The sequence below is a fragment of the Cavia porcellus genome, unplaced genomic scaffold, assembly GCF_034190915.1.
Source record: "Cavia porcellus strain 051 isolate PalLab524CR breed Dunkin Hartley unplaced genomic scaffold, mCavPor4.1 scaffold_1, whole genome shotgun sequence".
Taxonomy (NCBI): domain Eukaryota; kingdom Metazoa; phylum Chordata; class Mammalia; order Rodentia; family Caviidae; genus Cavia; species Cavia porcellus.
Window position 1 is genome coordinate 216,265,845 of NW_026947484.1, and position 24,881 is coordinate 216,290,725.

At 35.4% G+C, this 24,881-nt stretch overlaps 1 protein-coding gene across 7 annotated transcripts in view; it reads right to left on the bottom strand.

Annotated features, from left to right (window-relative positions):
- Eml4 (EMAP like 4) overlaps positions 1-24,881 on the bottom strand; it is a 150,881-nt gene that overhangs the window by 65,630 nt on the left and 60,370 nt on the right. For 6 of the 7 annotated variants that reach the window (XM_063229321.1, XM_023566363.2, XM_013155892.3 and 3 more), the window contains exons 2-3: positions 14,052-14,234; positions 1,171-1,300 (exon numbers count right to left, since the gene is read on the bottom strand). In XM_063229321.1, coding sequence (XP_063085391.1) covers positions 1,171-1,300; positions 14,052-14,234 — 313 coding nt within the window. Of the gene's footprint in view, positions 1-1,170; positions 1,301-14,051; positions 14,235-24,881 lie in introns of those variants that run through there. The other variant, XM_063229323.1, reaches the window with a different exon arrangement.

The following is a 24,881-nucleotide window of genomic DNA, read 5'->3' on the forward strand; positions in this document are numbered from 1 at the left end:
TTAGATCTATGAACTTGTGCATAGTAATGCTCACTGTACAGTAATAGCACAACAGCTAAGAAAATGGGCTGAATCTAAACTGCTACTGGCTATATATAAAACAGAAATTTGTTAAAGACAGGATTAAAATTTTTCTATTTTGAATTTGTCTAACTTATAATTTGTTCCTTTTTACCAAAAGGGAGCACAGGTAGAAACTTTTACCATTTTTTGAAGGGGAAAGTCTAGATTCTGTAACAATGATTTAAAAAATTAAATTCTAGAAGGAAGTTTTTAAAAGTCCAAAGAATGTATTTCTTTACTATTCTGGTAGTCATCTGTTTGATTACATATGTATTTCACACTATGAAAAATTCAGTCACTGGCATTAGTTTATTGAGGAAGGCATTTTCAGTACATTGTTACACATTATTCTCTTAAGAGAATTCATGCATTGTGAGAAGAAAACTATTTAAGATGATGAAGTTGTTATTTTATGGTCTCTTGAGATAATTTGCTAGGACTTTCAAAAAAGGGCAAAGTTCTACAACCAGTTTTACTGGAAACTAATCCCCATCACTTAACTGATGAACAGAATACTACATATACAATCCAAATCTGTACTCCATTGAAACTTACATTGCAATAATTTCACAGATTCCTGCCCACCATCCTCTTAACATGCAGACACAGACACACAACACATCAACACTGAATAATATCCTGCATTAGGCCTTAACTTTATACAGTCTTATGGTTGAAGAAGTTTAGCGTTCAGCCTCCCAGAAATGCAGAGCTACACCAAACATTTTATTTTTCCTTTAAACATGCTATATCAAACATTATTTGATAAGGATAATTCACAGATAAATTTCATTAATGACAGTTAACAATAAATTCTTGCGAAACAGAGACAAAAACAAAAATCAAAAGATGAAAAATTGTTCTTTCTTTAGTAAAAACCAAAAGCTTCTACACTACAATTCAAAAAGTATGATATAAACTGCACAGGCTATAGATCTCACTCACAAAACATTTAAAGGACATGTTCATTTGACTCTCTAGGATAGAAACTGTACTCATTAATAATACATTTCATTTTTTTCATTGTTTTTTCCCAAAAAACCAGACTGATTTATCAGGCTCAGACAATTTTGAATGTTAGTATTTTTCCTCCTTACAAGTAGGTACCTTTTAGCAGCAGACGATAGAGTTTCCTTTCTTGCAATTGAGACTGAACTGGTGTGAGCTGGTTTTCTGTTTGCACCACTTCCATTGGTGATACAGGACATAGAAATAGCTTCTCGAAGGCTTGGCTGTCCTAAAAATAGTGAAGAAAAAAATTTTTTTCTCAAACTTCAAAATACTCCTCACAAATTAGGGGTCTAAAAATTAAATCCATCAGTGTTTAAAACTAGTCAGAAAGTTGCCCCCAAAATTCACTTAAACAACTCCGTGAAAACCAAAACATTATGATTGCTATTATAAACAAAAACAGGTAGGGGAATATTGGCAAAGATGTGGAAAAACTGGAACTCTGTACACTGCTTGTAAGTGCAGCTGCTGTGGGAAACATTATAATGTCTTTTCAAAAATTTAAATACAGAATTATTACATGACCTAGCAGTTATACTCCTGGATATATTTCTAAAAGATCTGCAAGCAGAGTCTTAAATGGATTATTTGTATAACAATGTTCATAACAGCATTACTCATGATGGCTAAAAGGTAGGAACAACCCAAATGCCCACTGATGGATGAAGGTATAGACAAGTATAGTATGTACATAAAAATGCTTTTTACAATACGGATGAACCTTAATGACATATGCTAAGTAAAATAAGACAGTCACAAAAGAAAAATACTGCATGATTCCACTTTAATGAGTACTAAAGTAATAAAAATAGAAAATAAAACACTGGTTGTTGGGGTGGGGGAGGAAAGAATGGGAATTTTTTTTGAACTAGTTTTTCTGAGACAGAGCCTTGCTAAATTACCAGGCTGGCCTCAAATTTGTGATCTTCAAAAAGAAAAACAAACAAAAAACTCGTTGTGATCCTCCTGCCTCAGTCTCCTAGGTAGCTGGGATTATACGCCTGTGCTACTATGCCTAGTTTGTATTATTAAGGAGTACAGTTTCTATCCCAGAGAAGGGAGTATAGTGGTTACTGCAGAACAATGTCAATGTATTTAATGCCACTGAAGTGCATATGCAAAGAAAAAAATTCAAGGTTATCTTGTGCGATTATCATTCTCTGACATACGATTAAACGGCAGCACATGTCTGGCAGTTTTCACTGGTCTTAGCAAGCTCTCTAGTCAAAACCCAGATAATTAGTCTAAAAAGACAGTATACTTCTTGACTAGCCATTTCAAGGTATATGCATATAGAATGACTTCCTTTTTATTATTCAACAGAAAATTTCCAACTACGGAGCCAATTATGAAGCTTATGTAGTTTATTACTTGGAATAACAATTTTTATAACCCACAGAAATGGTTGTGCAATTATTATTTGAATGATCTTTATTATACAAAATGATTGAAAAATTACAAACAAATTTTTAAAAAGGAAACATAAAAGTGTTGATGGAGTGATAAGGCAGGTGTCAAAAACTATGTGTGATGGATGGTCTAGGGGACTCCATCTAGAGTTCCGCAAAAGAGTGTTCGGCTGGCACAGGCAAGGCCTGGGGGCAATCCTAAGGAAAAAAGACAGATAGGAGGACAGGAAGGAAAGAGGGGGGGGGGGGAGAAGAAGGGAAGAGAAGGGAAGGGAGGGAGGGAGGGGAGGAAGAGAAAGGAGGGAGAAAGAAAAAAGAAACAGTACAAATGAAAATCAAGTATGCTGACCATGACAAATCTTTAGCCTAAGTTAAACTCATAATTATAGTTACTTGTGAAATAATGAAATTAAAATGTGGAGAAAGTTTCAAAACACATAAAGTACTGAAGCACAAATATTGTTATGATATGTATCTTTTAACTTTTGTGCTAGTTTATGTGCTATTTAAGAAATTCAGCCAGGTATGGTGGTGCATGCCTATAATCCCAGTTCTTGGGAGGCTGAGGGAAGAGAATCGCTCTAAGTTCAAGGCCATCCTGGACTACAAAGTGAACTCAAGGCCAGCCTAAGCCTGAGACATAGCAAGACTCTGTCTCAAAAAACAAGCAAGCAAGCAAACAAACAAAAAACCCAACAACAACAATAATAATAGAAACACACACACACACACACACACACACACACACACACACACACACAATCTCTGGGGCTGGAGATGCAGCTCAATGAGAAAGCAACTGTCTACCCCTATGCACCAAACCCCAGTACTGCACCATCCCGTCTCCTACAGGTCCAACTCTAGGTCACTAAGATGTCTCTTAAATTTTCTTCTGTAAGTTTTATAGATTTTCCTCTTAGGTTGAAATGTGCAATCCATTTTGACTTATATGGCACGTGGCAATAGTCAAGGTGAGTGTCTTGATTTTGTTAGAAGACTGTAATAACTCTCAAGTAAGATTCTTCCTTGCCTTCTTAGACCCAAGTTTTTGTATGTGCTCTTTTACTAGGAATGTTCTTCACATGGAATGTTCATTCTTATTAAAGTTTTGGCTCAAAGAAGGTTTAGTTTACTCTCACCGCCTCTTTTATTTCCTGTACAATCTGCTTCACAATCACCACTTACAATTACCTGTAATTCTACCTGGATACCCTGCCTGTTTGTGATTACTGTATGGACCCTTCATGCTTTGTTAGCACTGGAGCTGCCACATTGAAAGCACTTAGTATCAGAATGACTAACTGAATTCTTTCCCATCGTCTCAAATTTCTCTTTTGGAGTATGTTCAGCTTATTACTATTCTGCTTGTAGTTTTACACTGTTCTAAAAGGCATTCTTTATACTGTGCCAGAATCATCACAGTAAAACACGTTATATCTGCCTTCAAGATTAAAATGAGATCAATTGTAACACACCATTATTTGAAATACACTAGAAAGGACCAAGTGCTTCTTAAGAGAATTGTAAGACTATCAGTTATAAGATACATCATCAGATGTTAAAATGCAAAAAGATATGCATCTTAAATCTACCTGTCAATCCTCAGTTTAAAGTTCTTTAATGGCTCTCCAGTGCCTTCAAGATAAAGCCAAAAATTCTTAGCGAGGCATAAAAGATTTTTGTTACAAGCTGTATCAGTCAAGGCTTATTATCTAATATCTCAACCTCGTTCTCTTTGCTTGTTTATTCTAAATCTCTAAGCTACATACTTTTACTCTTTCTGCACTCACACATCTGGACAGGCCTTTCCCCCAGCAGATGGTCATCACCTCTCTTTGCCTAAACTAATATTTTATATATCAATTACCCACCCATCCATTAATTATATACTCAGGACTTTAATCATAATCCTCAACTTGCACTTCTGGAGGTACAAGGCCACCACTGACACCAAGGAGTTCAAAATCTTGGGGGACATGCACAGTGACAATGAAAACACAGTAAACACAGTAATAATGAGGACAATGGAATATCAAGTAAATAAAGTACAAAGAAAGGACACAATTCTGTAAGGAAAATTAGGGACACAAGCTCTAGAAAGCTTTCCAGAATTACAGAACAAAGTCTTAAAAAATAAGAAGTAGTTGAAAGGTAGCTGCTAAGATATAATGGGAGCCTGTTATAATAGGTACAAAGGAAAGGGCAGAATAGAACAGTGAAATGGGTATGTCCACACACGTGAGAAAAAGAGCTTACTGATGTGGCCAGAATGTAGAACAAGAGAACAGGGTCTTGACAGGAAAGGTAGGACTTAGATGATAACAAATACTATAGAATTTTAAGCGCTGCAAACACCTCAGATTTTGTTTTAAAGAAAACTTCTTTAGCGGTTATACAAACATTTTAGGACAGTGGTGTACGGTGATGAGAACCTGACATGACAGCTAGGTAGCATGAAAACAAAAGGAAGAAACAGTTTTAAGCAATAACTTTCCAAAATCATGAGTTCAGTTCTGGGATATGCTACGTTTATGAACTGTAAAGGACACATAAGTAAAACAATCTCGAAAATACATAATTCTAACATTTAGAATACATTTAATTTGGGAACTGGCACCAACAAGTGGCCTTTAAGACTAAGAAGGTAAACAAGTGATGATACCTTCTCCAGGAAAGAAACAATTCCAATTTGAGTTAAACATGTATGTATGTGCTCCTGGGGCACCCTAAATGTAACTTTACTAATACCACTAATGCAATTCTGTAACAACTGGCTTGCTTTTCTCATTTTACCTCAGGGTCTTTGGGAACAAAAAACTATTTTTTATTTCTTTATGTCCAGCATCTAATGCAGTGAACAGTATACTTAATGATGAAGGAAAGAGGGGCTGGCGGTTTAGCTCAGAATTGTAAGTGTCTGCTTGGAAAGTGTGAGGTCATGAGTTCGATCCCTGGTAAAAAACAAAACAACAAAAATAAACAAAAAGTTGAAGGAAAAAGATAGCTATTCATCTATAGGTGCTATAGTTATATATTAATTATCAAGCACTTATTGTGTGTTAGGTATTATCCTAGGTATTTATACTTGTTTGATAGTTGTTATCTCCTTTCATCTTGCATCACAATCCTGAAACATTTACTATTAGCATCCCTAAATTTTATTGATGGAGCAATCAAACTTCTGCAAGGTTAACATGCTGAAGGTTACACTGAAGTAGGCAATGAAACAAAAATTCCACTCTAGAAAAAGTGACAGATAAAAGGAATAAATCTGTCTACTAAAGAGTGATGTTTTGGATTATGCCAGGACAACAGTTAGGATCTCATCAGATTGGGGCATGAGAACAGCACTAAATCGTCAAGGTTTGTAGATACTTTCAATCCTACAGTTTAATTTGAGGTAACTGTTACTACTGAGAACCGTTAGTATTTGAATGAAAGTATGAATGTTCTTCCAGGGCAGACAAAATGGATTAAGAAAATAAAGCAGAGTCAGAAATTAAACGGAAGTGCAGGTGAAGGTTTTTCAATTGAGAAGTCTTCAAAGTACATTCTTTGAAACTCAACATGTAATTAACTTTACTAGGAAGAAACCAAAATGATTACTGCAGTTACACAGATTTAAAATTGGAATGCATCTTTAAGTGCTTGCATATGCAAGCAAGTGTGTGGGTTTGGGGTGAGGTGTCCAAGCAGACACACACATCTCCCCACAGGCATGGGCATTACAGAGCCAGAGCCATAAACCTCTCAAAGAACGGACGATCACCCAGAAACAACAGTGACTTCCAGGGATCAAGAACTGTATTTCTGAGCAGCAACCAAACTGAAGTAAGAAACATTTAGGTTAAAAGTCTGTACACTACAAAGCACTAATTTAGGTTTTTGGGTTTTTTTCGGTTTTGTTTTGTTCTGGTACCGGGGATTGAATTCACGACCTTGCGCTTGCCAGGCAGGTGCTTTATGCCACTGAGTTAAATCCCAGGCCCTACTAATTTAGTTTTAAACACAGTGGAAAATATCATAGTGTCACAACTGGAGGTCAGTGAAAATATTTATTTTACTTTATCATAAGAATATTAATTGTTATATTTATATTTATATTCCTTGATTGTTTCTAAATACAGTAGCAAGGCAGGTGCTTATGCCGCTGAGCTAAATCCCCAGCCCTCTAAATACAGTAGCACCTTGATTTATGAACAATTTGTTTCATGATTTGGGAGACGGTGCATTTGTGCTTGCATGGGAAGATGGCCATGGTCACCTTTATCATCTGATACAGAGTCTGGCAATGGAAGCAAAATTCTGCCACATGCTTTTGTTTGCTAATTAAATTATTATTTTTTTGAAACCAGGGATCGAACTCCTAACCCTTGCATTTGCTTGCAGACACTTGTGCTGCTGAGCTAAGCATTTATTTCACTGTACTAATGAATTTCAGAATACTACAGACTTGCATATTACAAAGCTTGTAATATGAAATACTGCTTGCTATTTCTATAAGATTCACTTATTCTTACATTTTCCCCAATGCCTCCTTCTAAAGCAGCAACTTTCTATCTATCTATCTATCTATCTATCTGTCTGTCTGTCTGTCTGTCTATCTATCTATCTATCTATCTATCTATCTGTCTATCTACCTATCTATCTTTTAGAGATAAGGTTTCAGACTGGCCTAGAACTCACTCTGTAGCAGTCTGGCCTTGAACTTGCAGCCTCAGCCTTTTCAGTGCTGGGATTACAGGCAGATGCCACCACACCTGGCCTTAAAACAGTAATGTCTTTTTCATAACTTCCTGCTTCTGTAATTTTCTTCTTTATGCATTCTAAAGTGTTTATCAATACGATATTATGATACTAAGAAATTGTCCTTACTTGGAAATCACTTATTATCTCAAAGAAGCAACAGATACAAATGTCAAAAAAAAAGATGTACAATACAATTTTAAAATAATTCCAAGAAAAGACAAAAATCAGAACATTTAAAAGAAATAATTTCTAAGGTCTCAAAGGATGGTCCATAATGAAGAACTCTGATACTCAAAGTTGTTTATTTACCTCAGGTTTCCTATTATATGGTCTATGGCTCCTACTGTATACCTCTGTTGTTGATTTAATTTTCTTTCTTTCTTCTTCTTCTTCTTTTTTTTTTTTTTTTTTTTGTCTTTTTTGAGACAGGGTCTCGCTATGCAGTTCAGGCTGGCCTTGAGCTCTCTTTGTAGCCCAGGCTGGTCTTGAACTTGCATCAATCCTCCTGCCTCAGCCTCCCGAGTGCTGGGATTACAGGCGTGAACCACCACGCCCAGCTCACGTTGATTTAATTTTCAAACTCCCTGCTACTTTCCTAAATCTGTCATTTACTTAATTTTTTGAGAAAAATAAATGAGATTGTTTTCTGTGAAATTTAATCTTCTCTATTTGGCTGTACACTTCTTTCTCTTCTTGGCTCACTGGAAGATGTACTCTTAATCCTTTCAATTCCTGGCAGAAATCACAAAAGCATCTGATTCTCAGGGAGCAATGGCACCTTGTAAATGGTAACTGCTGCTTGGACTGTATTCTTCTATCTACAAAGAACAATTCAGAAATCCCTGAGGTGCTGTCAAAATAAGGAATGGCTCCCTCATCTCTTCTACCCACAGCCATCAGACATTTTAGCTTAACAGTTACACCAAGGAGTCACACCTTCCATTCCGATAAACGAAACTTGCAAGGGGTGACAAAAAAATATATTGAATGTTTAAATTGAAAACAAAAATGCTTACAGTAAAAGACAGATTGCCAAGAACAATGGGATACGTGTGTTCAAAGCAGAGTATTTTGAGAGTAGTGGCAATGCGGGCTTTATTGTAATACATTTTACTCGAGCTTCCACCATACTTTCTGACTACCCCTTATTGATCAACTGTTTATAGCAATTTCTGTTAAATAAAAATATTATGGTGTGTCCTCATCTACCTTATTCACTGGTCTTAGCTTCATTTTTATGGCTCTTTCCCTAGAGTCAAAATAACTATGAAAAGTAAACATTTTGAATTAGTTCAGCATATCGAGGCAGCCATGACAGCACAACTAAAGATGTTCCAAGAGGACTCTAGAATTCCTTCAGAAAGTGGCAAGAACGCTGTGATAAATACGGGGGTGGGGTGGGGTGAGAGAAGGGATGGCAACGTCTTTACTGTAGTATACTTTTTAATAATGTAAATATTTAATGTAATTTTCTATCACACCTTGTACTTATTAATGACCTTTACAACAAACCTATGACAATCTCTGCCTTTTTTCTAATGTTATTTGGGATAGGAGCCAAATGATACAGATATGTGCATTCATAGTATCCCAGATTCTACATAATGTTTCTTTTAGAAAACTGATCCCTCTACATTTTAATTTTGCCTTTGGGTTCTTCCATTTCTCAAGTGACAATTAAAATGTTTCCTATCTTTGTTATCAAGTTTTCTCATTTTAATAACTGACTGATACTTTCAGATAAATCAGACTCTCACTTCTACAGAACTGTATACTAATAGCTTGTCTTCACATAATGCCACTGAGCTGTAATCTCAAATAACATTCACTCAGTCACCCCCAAGAGGTCTTAATGGGTTTCCCAGGCACCAGCTGTAGCATAATTTGTCTTCTTGGCAGTTGAAACTGCCAAAGAGTTCTCCCCAGGCCTTCTTTTGTGTTCCAAAGTACAGGTAACCCCCACAGCCTTTTTGGCAAGAATTCAGCTGTAACTGGTGCATAAATTACAAACAAATGTGTGAAAAGGAAAGAATTCCCTGATAGAAAAAAATACAAGAAATTTAAATGGCCACCTTAAAAAGCTATCGGTAACACTTGTTCCTTTTGTTAAGTATCTGGCACAATATAGTGAAGAAAAAATATAAGGCTTAATTTTTAATACTGCTGGCATATGGGAGAAGATTAAAAAAGAAATATACTGAAATTATCAGTTAGGTGTGTTTCTGATTTTGGCAATTAATGTCTCCACTACTTGAAGTGACAGTAGAAATTTCATTCACCCATTAGCACATACACACACAATTAACATTCATACCTGAAGCCAAATCATACCCCCCATCACCACCACCCAGCAAAACTATATATTAGCTGTTTCTACCAACAGTAAAGTTGATATATCTGACCACAGCTTCATAAAAGAGTTCTCCCTGTCTATTCATTGGGGTTTATTTAGTCTGAACTCTACTGAACAAATCATCTGGAAAATGTAAATAAGTTGATCACTGTCTTATCAATAATTTCTGTGAAAGTGAATAGTTAGTTCTCCACATCTGTGAAAAAAATGGTTCCATGAGTACCCTCCCACCAAAGTCAGACACCAAAATCTATAAATGCTCAAGCTTATAAAAATGGTGCAATATCTGCCTATAATCTGTGTGCACACTCTAGTATACCTTAAATCATTTCTATATTATTCAAATTACCTACTACAATATATATATCATGTAAACAGGTGTTAAACTATATTGTTTAGGGAATGACAAGAGAAGAATTATGTACAGCACAGTTAGTCCCCTCCCCCCAAATATTTTTAATTCCTTAGTTGGCTGAATCCACAGATGTGGGAACCACAGATATAGTGAACTGACTGTACTTAAAAATTTAATTTCATAGGGGAGTAAAAAATTTGTACATGAGACAGAACTGTTTACAGTATAAGAAACTTTTTATAATTGAAGGAATACAAATCCCTATAAAATAACTGCATTTTAAGAGGTTTATGAAAATCTCATTTATTTGAAAATACTTTGCTTAAACTACTCCACATTTTTATACCGTTAATGTATTTGTCCTGTTTAATGTTAAAGCTGCTGACATTCGATCTTTTTAGGAGACACACAGATGCCGACAGTGAAGCCTCTCAGTGTAACAGCCCCAGGTGGCTCTGCTGCTCCAGAACTGAGGACAATGATTCTCCACTGAACAGCCACTAACCAAGTGAACTGCGCTGTAACTTTAGAGACAAAGAAATTATGAGTAAAAATACCAGAACAGGATTAGAAAGGACAACTTGTTGCTGGGAAACAGAACTAAAGTTATTTAACGGTATCTCATGACACTGAGAGGTAGGTGCTAACTGATGTGCCGTTATATAATATGTGGTTTACCTGTGGAATATTTTTTTTTAAAAGCAGCCTTTGAATATTTAAATATTTCAGGATTTTCTTCACTAAAAGTATCCTGTAAATAAAACTTCAGGGGAAAATTGTTTGTTAGTATAGCCATTGGGGAAAACAGTTCGGAAGTTCCTCAAAAAAGTTGCCATACGACCCAGCATTTCCACTACTAGGTGTGTGGCCATAATAAATGAAATCAATATACCGGGAAACAGCTGCACTCGAATGTTTAAGGCAGCACCATTCCCAACAGCTAAAGAAAATGTGGTACAGAAACCTACAGTGGAATGTTATTCAATCACAAATGAAATTCTTTAATTTGCAGCAACATGGGTGGAACAGGAGGCTATGAAGTGGAGTATACAAGGCACAGCAAGACACTGAATGTTCTCACGTGTATGCAGAAGCTAAAAAGTTAAAAAGAATAGTGCTTCCCAGAGCCTGGGAAGGGTAAAGTAAGAAGGGATGGGAGGAACGCTTCAAATGATCTGTAGCACAGGAGAGTAATTATGACAGCAAATAGTTACTTCAAAATGGCCTTGAGAGGATTTTAAATGTTTCCAATACAAAGAAATGACAAATGCTAAATGTCTGAGGTGACAAGTATGTGTATACATACACACAATATCCTACAAATATGTATGATTACTATGTATCAATTAAAGAATACATTTAAAAATATTTCCACTAGCAAGCAAATATTACATCTCTTTCTACTGCAGGACTTCAGATAGAGTCAAGCTGAGGATGTGTTTTCACCACATGGTTTTATCGTCACATGGGGAAACTAGAGGATGTCTTAGATTGCAGAAAATCCTTTACACTGCCCGCCCTTAGAGAATTAAAGATTAAAAACCGATGTGCAGCAGCCTTAATGACCAAGGTTACCTAAGCAGCATTTTGCTGTACCAATAATAAATATCTGGAAGCTAATGACCACCACTTTTGAGTATATCTTGTGATTGGAGAGGCCAAAGTTAACTTGTATTAATCTTATGTCTCAATATATTTAGTATTACAATATACAATTTTTTTTCTTTTCATGACGTGTGCATAGATTTTTGGGGGTAGAATCTCTGTGTACGTAACATATATTGTAACATACATGTGTAATAAACTTGTTCTTCCTTCTTCATGAAGCTTTGCCCATACATGTTAACTGACTTGGTTCCTCACTCTACTTTAACTCTAAAAATCTCTTAGGAAAACCAGTTTTTTTCCTAGCTGAGTCTTCAGAGTTAAAAAAACAAAAAAAGTAAAAACACAATAAAATATTATTCAAAAATAGTTCCTACAAAAAGCCTTTTGTCAAACTCCCAAGCACCTTATCCCTTGTCACATTCACCTTACCACCATTAATGGAAAAAATTAATTCTGCCCTTGTCTACTTCTCCGCTAGGAACCCCTAGGCCCAGGATGCTTGAAGAACAGAGGTAAAAGAAGCAAAGCAAGACTGCTCCCTCATTCTTCCCCACCAGTTTCTCATCTCCGTATTCTCGGGGTCACTCAGCTTCTCTTCCATGTATTTATGGTTTTCCATCCTCCACTGTAAACAGCCCAAATATTGAATCTCTTCTTTTCCATCACCCAAAATCAGTTGTAACCTCTAGGAGTTATCATTATCTCCTTGTAAAAAGGCCTGAAACTTCTAGCCTCAATAACTGAGTATTTGGACCTCTGTGAGCTTTACCTCTCAATTCTACCTCAAATAGTAGTTTTACTTCTAAGATTAATAGCTTCCCACCTGTTCTAAAATTGCTTCAAGTTCTTAGAAATGTTGCTTCACCAATTACTACCCATCCCCAATGTCATTTCCTCTCTATTGTCTTTCTGTCCTCAATAAATCTGTAATATCTTTAAAAATAAAAATTTTTAAGAGGCTAGGGATGTGGCTAAGTGGCAAGCACTTCTGTAGGCCCAGAGTTTGACTCCCAGAACCAAAAATAAAAAATAAAAACAAAAACTACAAATTAAAACTGGCCTTCAATTTATCATACTCTTCTAGACAATACCAATCTTCCCCACTCCAGTTTTTAAAGACTGGCTGTATTTGCCCCTGAAACATTCCACAATTTTTCTCAAAACAATAGAGTTTGATTTTCAATCCCAATACTCCACTAAAATAGCTTCTGAAGATGTTTTGATCACTTCTCAGCCTTTGGTTTATCTGACCTCTCTGCAGCAGCTGACAACATGAATCACTTGTTATGCTGCAACGCTGGAGTTCCCAGATGGAACTATGTTAGGCTTTCTTCTCATTTTAAAATCTCCTTCTATTGATTAACTCTCACTCATAACCCCAAAAGTCCCAAATTCTTTTTGCCAATCAAAACTTACATGAGTACTAAACCTACATTCAGATATCTGCATGTATATATTCATATGCCATGTACATCCCAAACACAACATGCAAAACCTACATTTACAATCTTTCTTCCAGATCTGCTTCCTATATCCTGATTAATCAGAATCTGGGAGATATGCAGAAACCTCATTATATTTACATATTACTGCAAGATGAAAAATGCACACCCTCACTTTTCCCATTGTTGAAATAAAGATAATCATGCCAGTACTTAGTCTACCAAGAATTTGGTAAAAGATGTGAAATGATATTCAAATGGTTGATTAATCTCTGGAAGAATTTCAAATCTTTTCTTGGCGGCTGAAGGAAGAAAAAGGTCCTGCTTTAAACTCTGCATGAGGTCTTAAGGACTGTATCTTTCAACCTTGAAAACTCCCAGTTATCTGGAAGTTACAATCCCCATTGTACTACAGTTGGCAATATGCTGCAGAGTTTAAGTTCGTTTTTACAGGCATCTGTTTAATGACTACAAAGAGCTTAGGACAAAGCTTCTTAAACTATAATCATTCTAGGCATGTTTCTATAAAAACAGAATTGATTTTAAATATATGAGAATCTACTTGTTAGGTTTAGGACAGAATGGGAGAAATAAAGGTTTAGAAAATCTGTTATCTCAGCAAATATATTATCCAATTGGGACAGTCTAACTTCATACAAATAGTATGATGTAAGAGCTGTAAGTGCAATGTATGATATTACACAAAATTTCCCAATTTAAAATAATAAAGAACGCCAAGAGTTTAGCTCAGTGGCACAAGCACCTGCCTGGCAAGTAAGAGGTTGTGAATTTGATCCCTGGTATCAAAAATAAATGAACAGACTCGCAGGATTTCTTGAGAATAAAGAAATAAATTATAAGTAATTCAAAAGAAAAAACAATTTTATATTGTCAATTTTACTTTTCAAAGAAAATGTTGCAAAAAGCAAGACTTGGTATTTTTTTTTTTTAATCGGTACCAGGGATCGAATTCACGACTGCCTGCTTGCAAGGCAGGTACTTATGCCGCTGAGCTAAATCCCCAGCCCCAAGACTTGGCATTTTATAATACATTTAATTACCTTTAGTTGGGACTGATTTTTTCACCGAGGCCACATGATCTTCAGAGATAGCAAGACGCCTCAAAACATCTGCCAAAGCTGCCTTTAGCACAGTGATTTCATCTTCTTGCTGTTGAACTCGTAACTCAAGAGCTGATAGGCGATCTTGAACATCAGAAGTACTTGCAGCAGAAATGCTATCATCTGAAAAATAAGGCAAAATATTTTAAAAATAAATTTTTTGAGAAAGAAACTTTTTTTGGTAACAAAAATTATACCAGATAAGCCTCTTAAAATATGACAAAAATTAAAACAACTCCATGTTCACACTGATTAACATCTATAAAGATTTTCATAAATACTGTAACTAATTTAAAATAAGTTTTAAATTTGTCAAATAATTTAAAACAACAAAAAATTCTTCTGATGGTCTATTTACCCTTTTTTATACCATTGGCTTAATTGATTTTCTCATCTAAATGATGCCTAAATATATGATATTGTAAATATATCTGACACTTGTAAGAGAACAAGCTATCCTTCTTAATTATCAAATAATGATCATACTTCTCTATGAAACCAAAAAAGGTAATCTTTCTTATTCTGCTTTCTGTATCAGAGAACCATCACATGCTTTCTTCAGCACTGATTGGAAAATGCTGTTTAGTTTTGTCCCTACAACCCTCAAATTAGTTTTCTGAGACAGGGTCTCGCTGTGTAGTCTAGGCTGATCTTGAACTTACTGTGTACTCCAGTTTGGGCTTGAATTTGTGGCAATCTTCTTGCCTCAGCCTCCCAAGTGCTGGGATTACAGGCATGTACCACTGTGCCCGGTTAGAAAGCAACTCTTAACTTCCATTTGTTTGTTTCTTTGAGATGGTCTTGCACGTAGCCTGTGAAATGGCCTCAAACTTACCACAATCCTTCTGCTTCAGCCTATGGAGTGCTGAGATTAGAACTATATGCCACCATGCCTGACTTCTTGATTTATGTCATTATTATTAAACTCTCCCAATCCCCACAAATGGCAATACTGCTATATAGTAAGCAAAAAGATTTGCTGCTACTTTTCTCCCTTTAATATCCTAATCTCTCTTTTTAAAAACAAAAAAATAAAAGGTAGTGGTTCTATTAAAGCACATACCTAATACAGAGTACATTATTTGCTGAGTCAATTAGAATCTCAGATGAACAGAAAGATTACTGCTATTGGTTATTTACTACAAGCAGAAAAATTCAGGGGAAATAACTAAGAAGCAGCATTAGATTGTACTGAGGAAATGCTAGATAATCTAATGTAGAAGTTGTTTGGACTAGAGTAGACGGTTTACATCGGCTCAGTCATTCAGACACTATGGCATAGTATGCCATTTTTCCCATACTGAAATAGTATGCCATGGATCTTCTACACAATTTAATTCTAAGTTTGAATTAACAAAACAACACAACCTCAGCGTTTAAAAAAAAAAAACCCTATCATTATTACATTATGGAACAATAAGTGATGATACTGAATGTATTCCAACAAATCTCCCAGGAATCCACACATACACTCTTCTGTCTTCAGTGGTACTTCAGTGACAATCATTGGGAAGTGCTGATATTCAAAGAAACGCTTTTTTTTTTTTAAAAAATTCAGACTGCAAATTTTGGTTCCATATTAGTTACATAATCTTAAATACTATTTATTTTAGCTTCTGTGCCTGAATTTCTTCATCTTTAAGCAGGACTGATGTTGTTTGTTGCTGCTGTTGTTGTTGAGACAGGACCTTGCTATGTAGTAGCGTCAGACTGGTCTTAAACTTCTGGCAATCTTCCTGCCTCAGCCTTCGAAATGCTGTGATTACTCGTGTGCTCTATCAACTATGCTCAGTAAATGTAATCACTTTTGATGATTCAGTTTCTGTTTTAGTGTATTAATTACTGTACTGTTAAGAACTCTAATAAAATAATGTCCCAGAGGCTATAATTCTAATTGGATAACTAAATATTGGAATACAATCCTCCTTTATACCTTTTCTGTTTATAGTTTTACAGTTAGGATTCACGACTTTTTAGGGCAGTTGTGGCAAACCTTTTAAAGCCTGATTAGACAAACAGCCCAGTGTGGCATGGATGCTGTAGGTATGCCACCACTGTTCTAAGGTTGTGCTTTCTTCTAATTTAACTGGATTAAATTAGTTGTTTAATTAGTTAATTAAATTAACTAAACTTTCTAAATTGTTTATATGAAGAAAAAATGGTCTTTGAAATGGGGAACTCTATTTAAAATACTATATGTATAACACATATACACACATAATTTTGTATTTTTATATATGCACACATATACACAAATATGTATATATGAGTTGTACAATTAAAGGACATCAACGTTTTTGGTAGTAAAGGACATAATTTTAAAATTGAAAAAAAAGAAAGGAAGGAAGTAACATTACTGGTACCCAACTACTGCCAAGCTCTATGATCATTTAAGTCTTAAAGTATGATTTGCCCAGAACTTTTTTTTTCTTTTTTCTCAGTACTGGGGATCGAACTCGCAACTGCCTGCTTGCAAGGCAGGCGCTTATGCCGCTGAGCTAAATCCCCAGCCCCCAGAACTTTTTTTTTTTTTTGGCTCATATGCACAGATTTTAGATAGGTACCACTGCCCCACTGTTACTGGATAAATAGGATATTAAAATATATAGGGCAGGGTTTTTCTCATTATGGTTAAGAGTCAGAATATACCTGGCTCACAGCCCATCTCTTTCCCTCAGTGCAATTAAATATTCTAGGAGGAGTACATAAAACAATTATTTGCAGTCTCTGAAGACTAAATATGAACAGATGAGCTGAAAGGGGAAATCAAACTTTGAAGGATCCATATAGTAGTGGGTCCCTGGCCTCCATATCATACAGCTTAAACGAAATAGCTAATGAAATCCTCCAACTGCATACCAAAAAGCTCCCAATAAAACCCTTTTCTTTTCGGTCAGAAGACTCGAAGGAAAGCTCTTTTGATTCTCTAAACCACACAAGTGCCAGTTAGGAAGCTATAATACATGGCAGAAATGGTGCTCAGGGCCAGAAGGGCAAGGGCTCCCTTGTATATTCTTTTTCTCTCACTGCTTCACATCGACGTGGATAGCAATACAGCAAAGAGGCAGCTTCAGCAAGAGCACATGGGAAGGGATCCATGAGAGCCTCAGCATGCACATTACAGAGGAGGGGAGATAAAGAAGGGAAGCCACAAAGCCTAAGGTCTATGCTCTAAACTGCAGATACACAACAACACCTGGAATCAATGCAGCAGTGGCTTTGAGAGCTAAATGGATGCAGAAGAGCGCCCAGGTCCCAGGCTGGCCCATGAATAGTTCACATGCAAGGCTGACAAGAATAGCCTTGGAAAATCTTTTAAAATTAAACTGTCATTGGAGCCTGGAGTACACAGGTCAGGAATTGTGGTCTGAATAGAACTGACTGCCTGAGAAAAACAGTATCATCAACATTCTCCAAAAGATTTTAATATGGCCAAAGTCTCACAATATACAAAATGTTCAGAAGATAATTCAAAATTAACTGATACTGAAAGAAGCAGAAAAACCTAAAATAACATCAATGGAAAAAACATCAAACAACAAGCATGGAATGACAGTGGGATTAGCAAAAATTACTTTAAAGCAACTACCTTAATCATGCTCCATGAAACAAGGAAATAGTGGAAATCTCAGGAAAAAAAAAATGAAATAAGTAGAAATGTGAACAAAAAATTATTTTAAAAAGAGAGAAATTCTGGAATGAAAAAATAAATTCTGAAAACCACAGAGGGGTACTGGAACAGAAATGAACAGTGAATGTGGAGATAGATGGATGAAATTAGCCAGTCAGCTTAAAAAATCAGTTTAAATAAGGTATATGTTAAAACTCCTATCTTCATGACATATAAAAACAAAATCCAAATACAGATTGCAGAACTTAAGGCAAAATTATGAAAATTTTAGAACAGAAAACATATACATCTCTTATAAATAAGGAGCTCCTAAACACCATATAAAAAACAATCACTTAAAAAAGAATTAAACACATATGGTATGATGTATGTATATCCATGTCTATAGCAGCACAATTTATAAGAGCTAAATCTTGAGTTTATATAGCCATCAACAGATGAATGAGTACAGAAAATATGGTATTTATACACAACAAAGTATTACTCTGCCTTAAAGATAAGCTTGAATCATCTTAGAAAAATAGATGCAGCTTGAACATCATCACATGGCTTCCCTTACATGAAAAGTTAACATATAAATAAAATACAAATACAAACTAAAAGACAATAGGAAAACAGAGAAAAAGTTACTGTATTGTAATTATGTTTCTGTTGTTGGTTTCTGGTTTCAAATATAATATGTGAGCTATTCTACCTCCAGTTTGAAGCTGTCCAGTACAACATAGTTCCAGACCAGCCTCAACTACATAGCAAGAGCCCATCTCAAAAAACAAAATTAAACTAAACTAAAATAAAAAGCATATATTATATAGGCAGCTAAATTAGATAGGAATTAATATATATACAGTCAGAGAGGGACCAAGATCTCCAGGAAGTCAGTGAAAAAGCAGACATCAGAATTGTGGCTGGAGGTGCATCTGAAGGTCAGACCTCAAGGTAAAAATGCAATGTCCAGGCCCACACGCCTCCCTCAAGGATAAGCAGTAACTTGGAATTGTACTGTAATTAGCACCAGCTGGCTCAGAAAGTCCAGCTAGGCATCAAGTCACCCAGGTGGGTGACCGGAGTATCTGGACCCCTCCTTTCCCAAAAATGTCTTTGTTTTTTCCATGTGCCTTTGCTGTATGACCCATTTCCCTACTGAATCAATATTAGCTAAGCAGCTGTACAGTACTTGTAATCCTATCGGTTGAGTGTAATTTGACCCACATTGTACCCACACTGTGACTTTGCTGGATAAATTACTCCTGACAAAGGGCCTCAGTGACAACCAATTTTCAGGACCCTTCCTGTCGTTCAGGAGCTATCTCTCAATAAATCTTTCCTACTCTTAACATCCTTCGTCCCTTGGATTGCATTCTGATTTCAGAGGACATGAACTTGGCACATCTGACATTTAATTTTAATTCTCCTGTACCAATATGATTCATAAGAATATTTAAAATTATCTCTGATCTCTCCTTATAAAATACTAGATGGGACACTGGGAAACGTTTATTGGAGAGAATGGTGACAGAATATTAGACTGCAACATTAGAGAAGGCAATATGAGTAAAAACCATGAGAAACTAATAACATAATATGCATTGTTTATACTTTAAAAAATGAGGGGCTGGGGATTTAGCTCAGCGGCATAAGCACCTTCCTTGCAAGCAGGCAGTTGTGAGTTCGATCCCCGGTACCGATAAAAAAGGAAAAAGACAAAAAAAAAAAAAAAAAAAAAAAAAAGTACTTGCCAAAAGGACTATCATTAGGAAATTGATCAAATAAATGGTTACACTATATAATCCTTAAAAAGGATGGCATATATTTGTAACAATAATCAAGTTTAGCAGATACAACATACTATGATGAAAAACACTGCCAGGCAACATTAATAGTACTTAATTCTATCTTTGCAGAACTGTGTATCCATACTGAAACATACAAAATGTTGAGAGATTAGGGGTAAATTTCTGGAAAGTGGGACCTCAGAAGATAGTTTTATTTTAGGTGAATTTTCTACACAAAAACCCACTGTAAATGAAATTTACATTATTTTTTCATTAAAAAAAGCATAATAGGCTGTGATAAAAATCTATTTTAATAATTTACCTACATTTTCAGTACAAGTTTGGTAAATTTATAGATTTTTAAAGTTTTTATTAGTATGCACATGTTTGCAGTACACAACGGTTATATTCATCATGGGGAGGTGGTACATGTACAGAACACATCCTTAATTCAGAACCTTTTTCATCTTCCCCTCCTGTTCTCCATCTCTTGGTCTTCATCTTCTGCAAAAGATCTATCTACCTGTTTCCTATTATCTTTTATTTTGCCTTGTGAAATCATGTGATTTTTAAGCCTGTGTCTCTAACTTACTGATCCCCCAACATTATGGTCTCAAAGTACATTCATTTTCCTACAAATGACTAAAGTGTTTTTCTTCTTCTTTTCTTTCCTTTTCTTTTTTTCTTCTTTCTTTCTTTCCTTTTTCCCTCCCTCCCTCCCTCCCTCCCTCTCTCCCCCCCTCCCTTTTGTGATAGGATCTCACCCTGTAGTTCAGGCTGCCCTTGAACTCATAATGATTCTCTAGCTTCGGTCTAACACTGTGCTCAGCTCATATTTATTTATCTTTATGGCAGATTTTATACATAGTGAATAAAAATATCTCTATAAAATTATAATTATCATCACGATATTAAAAAGAAATATTCAGGGGCTGGGGATTTAGCTCAGCGGCATAAGTACCTGCCTTGCAAGCAGGCGGTCATGAGTTCGACCCCCGGTACCGATTAAAAAAAAAAAAAAAGTTAAAAAAACAAATATTCTCAGACTGGAAAACACAAAAGCCAATATAATGCATCTAAGAGCCTCATTACTCACCAAGACAAAACACATACAACTGATTAGTCATATCAGTGAATTCTGGCACAAGATGGCATTTAGCAACTCAAATTACTCATTGGTTCTAAACTGGAGTAGGCTATTTTCTAATACTGACATGAAAACAGAAATATTTAAGTACTCTAACAATAACTCAATGTACTATGTATTCTGTAACAGTTAAAATTTAGTTTTGATAATGAACTATAAGAAAATATATTCAAAAATTCAACAGCAAACATGGAGATATATAGAAATTGTTTCCTATTTATCTTAATACTCTACTTTCAAAGTAAAAATTTTCTTTTGAAAAAGTTTTAACTATGTAAGGTATTTAAACACTGGACATTTTATTTCATTAGTAAACAACTGCCTCCAGCTAACAATAAGATTATATGAAAAATAAGACTAATTTCTGGCTTCAATGAAATAACAAAAGTATTTTTTTTAAATTAAGCATGTTTCTTTCCTGTAAACTGTTCTTACTAAAATTCACGTAGGGCTAGGAATATAGCTCAGCAGCATAAGCACCAGCTTGGCAAGCGTGAGGTCCTGAATTCAATTCCCAGTATCAACAATAATTAATTAACTAATTAAATTAAAATTCATTTACTTGCATAAGTTAGAAATGTTAAAAAGGGAAGGAATGAAAAATCATTTTACTACTGTACCCTGGGCATGATAAAAAGAACTTTTTTCTATCACTCTGATTCACTCATATTTAAATAAATCTTTTTTTCAAAGACTTACTTAAATTAACAGTAAAAAACCAGATACTCAGAAAATTCGGTTTTTAAATAGTTTTCTATTAGAATTTATAGAAGCAAGACTTTAAAGTTCTGATTCACTATTACTCAAGATGCATTTTTAAAACTGTTTTCTATTAAAAGCTACTGCTTTAATTTTTTCCCTTCAAGAATAATATGTATTATATTCACAACCAGTTTTCTTTTTTGGAGTGGGGTGGGGAGTGATCAAGTTGAACAAAGCCTATTCTGCCCTCTCAAAGGGAATATACTTGTTAATAAACTAAGTACAGTTTTGAATAGCCTTTAAAAACACAGTCCAGTATGTATGCCATTATTGATACATGCATTTAAAGGAGTAGAGTGAAATAAGGTATCAAGATTTATTTCACAGGCCTCAGACTTCTTTGGTTACCAGAAGTAAAGCTGGTGGATCAATCTGAATTCCCAGGAAGGAAGACACTGAAGTGAGATCAGTGGAGCTGTCTTCTAGCCTTGCCACCTATGTTACAAGCAATATAAATCATTTCTGTCTGCTGCCTGCTGCCTTCCCACATAGTTCCAAGCAAACCCCAGCTCTCTAAATCTCACGACATACTTGACATTCTGAGGAAATCCTCTCGGTCCAGATGGCCTACTACAAAGTATGTCTATGTTGGCACAAATAAAAACTTAAGACAGGTACTCTCTTGTCCCTTTGCTCTTGAAACTAAAACGTTTTCTACCTGTTTATTATAAAGGGAGGCAAAAAACACTTAAAGGGAGAGAGCAGGCAGCACACAGGCAAAAGGGAAGAGGGTACATACAAAAACGTCGGGCTACTGTGGTAGTAACTCAAGTCCGGTCGGCAGAAACACACGAATTAATGTGTTACACAAATGTTCACAATTTAGTTTCCCTCAGAGCACTACTTTCTTGATCCTCTTTTAAATGACTAACCAGTGAAATATTATTGCTTCAAACACTAAATGCAGTTTATTCCTTCTAAAATGCAACAAAAGTTTCTATAAATAAAAGAGTTAAAAGTGCCAAAAGTGAGTATTTTTTTCTAGTAGGAAATAATGTGTGTGCAAAGTCATACTTCCTTTTGGTCATTTTAAAGAAAGTAAAATCTACAGGATCTATAAAGACATTAAAGAATGATCATTTTCCACTAATTTTTAAAAACTAAATAAGTGTGGCTGATTTAATATAGCCATTTCACTATAATAATGTATACAATCAATGATGAAAACCATTTTGCTTTTTTAAAATTTTGTATTATTTTGAAGGTAGTAAATACAACAGAACAAGATGGAACAAAGCCAATTTAGACAGTGTAGTGAAATTGGTATAGAACTTCACAGCAGATTATCGGGAGAAAACCATTTTTCTTAACATGCATTTTCCAAGTTACTTACAAGTATTACAACTGCCATCATAGATAAGTAACCTATAGTATAAAGAATTTACAACGGTTCTGACATTGTTTTTAAACCACCATACAACATCAATGTATAAGGGGATTCAAATTATAAATATTTTTGTCTTACAAAACCACGCAACATGTATTCTTTTGTAAACACTTCTGAACTTAAAGAATAAATGTGTGGAGATACATGTCAATACAAAGTATTAGAGATTTATCTATTAAATTCATTTCATTCAAGTTTTATGTTTATATGTAAGTAAACTTAAGCCAATCCAAAGTAAAATATAAATATGTTATAAACACATACAAGCACCAAAAAAACACACTGCACTTGGTAATAACTAAATCCAACTAAACAAGGGCTGTGAACATGAACAGGTTAAGCTGACACAAAAAGGGGAAGAAAACAATCCATATTAATATTTACAAAAAGCCTTTATGGGAAAGTGGGAGCCATAAAAAGAATGTTTCCATAAGTCACATTCAGGAAAGTACTTATCTTTTGATTAATACCTTGTACACATGCACCAAAGTATAGGAGTTACTTGAAAGAGTAACAGCAGTTAGGCGGAGCAGAGAACATGCGATGTGTTTGAAACTTTACAGAGCAGGAAGGAATTCAGACTCCTGCTATTGACTGATGAGAGGCTGGGCAGCAGACTATATATTATTATACTTCTCTTCAATCACCAGACAAATGTAACTTTCATTTCATAATTCATGTGTCAATTACTCTGAACACTAAACATGGATCAATTAAATGACTGCTCACTGTTTCCAAAGATTAGAAGGGTTGTCAAGAATTTTTTAATGAAGTGTTTCTAAACTAGTACATAACAAAAAGGCTCCTCTTACACGTCACAGTATATTGCCCCCCCCCACGTGACCTTCCGTGTGTGGAGTGCTACTAGTTGGTGGCTTATATAACTTAGACTTTGCTTTTTAAATTTTATTCTGATTTCAGGCCAGAAAGCTTGTGGCTCCTAGTACCAGCTTAGGTTCTATGCTTAAGAATCATCTTTTGGGGGGCTGGGGGTTTAGCTCAGTGGCATAAGCGCCTGCCTTGCAAGCAGGCAATCGTGAGTTCGATCCCTGATACCGATAAAAACGAAAAAGACCAAAAAACTAAAGTTAAAAAAACAAAAAATCATCTTCTGTCCTTTACTATTACAATCAAGTATCTTTCCCAATAGGGCTACTCATCCACTCAAGTATTTGAATATTACTATGCATAAAAAATTTTCAAGATGCTAAAAATCAAAAGTATTTTTGTTCCTAGATTTTTATTCACCAGAAATCAGGAAGGACAGACTTAAGTTGCACTAACAAGAGTAGAAAGCTGTGATTCCTTCCACCCTGTCATGGGTGCTTCAGCTCACATTCCCAGCACAAAAAGTTAACAGGAGAAAAGTGTAACAAATTTAACCAGTTATATACCCCTTAGGAATATCAGAGGAAAGACTCCAAAACTCAGAGAAAACTGTTTATGCTTAGATTCAAAAAAGAAGAGACAGCTACTTAGATGTACAACTGGACATGTGGAGTAACCACGTTTGATACCTGCGGATACTGCAGGACGGTTAAATACAGCTATTTAACATATTACCTTATCTAGTTAACATTTTTCAATATGAATTCTTAAAATCTAATGTTAGCAAGATAGAAATACAGCGATGCCTTGGCTCCTTCCATGATTTTGACTGCAAACCAAGTTGGATGAGAAATCAATCAAATTCAACATTAACCTTATGGGGCAATTTGATCCAGTTCTCATAGTTTAGTTTGTAGCCAGAAACACAGAACTGAGTCCACAAACTGAGGTACCACTATGTATTGCTATTAACTGTAGAAAAGATGATATAGAGTAAATCCCTTGAACTTACTCTTCCCATCTCACTGAAAGTATGTGTTCTCTGTTCTGTATCTGCCCAATTCCAACTTTCACTACCCGACCTCCAACCTCTGGTAAGTTATCACTTTACCTTTGGTATGAGTTCAAGTTTTTAAATATTCCATTTGTAAGTGAGACCAGGTAGTATTTTTTTCTGTATCTAGCTTCTTTTACTTAGTGTCAAATCCTCCAAGAATCACTAATGTTGTTACAAATGACAAGA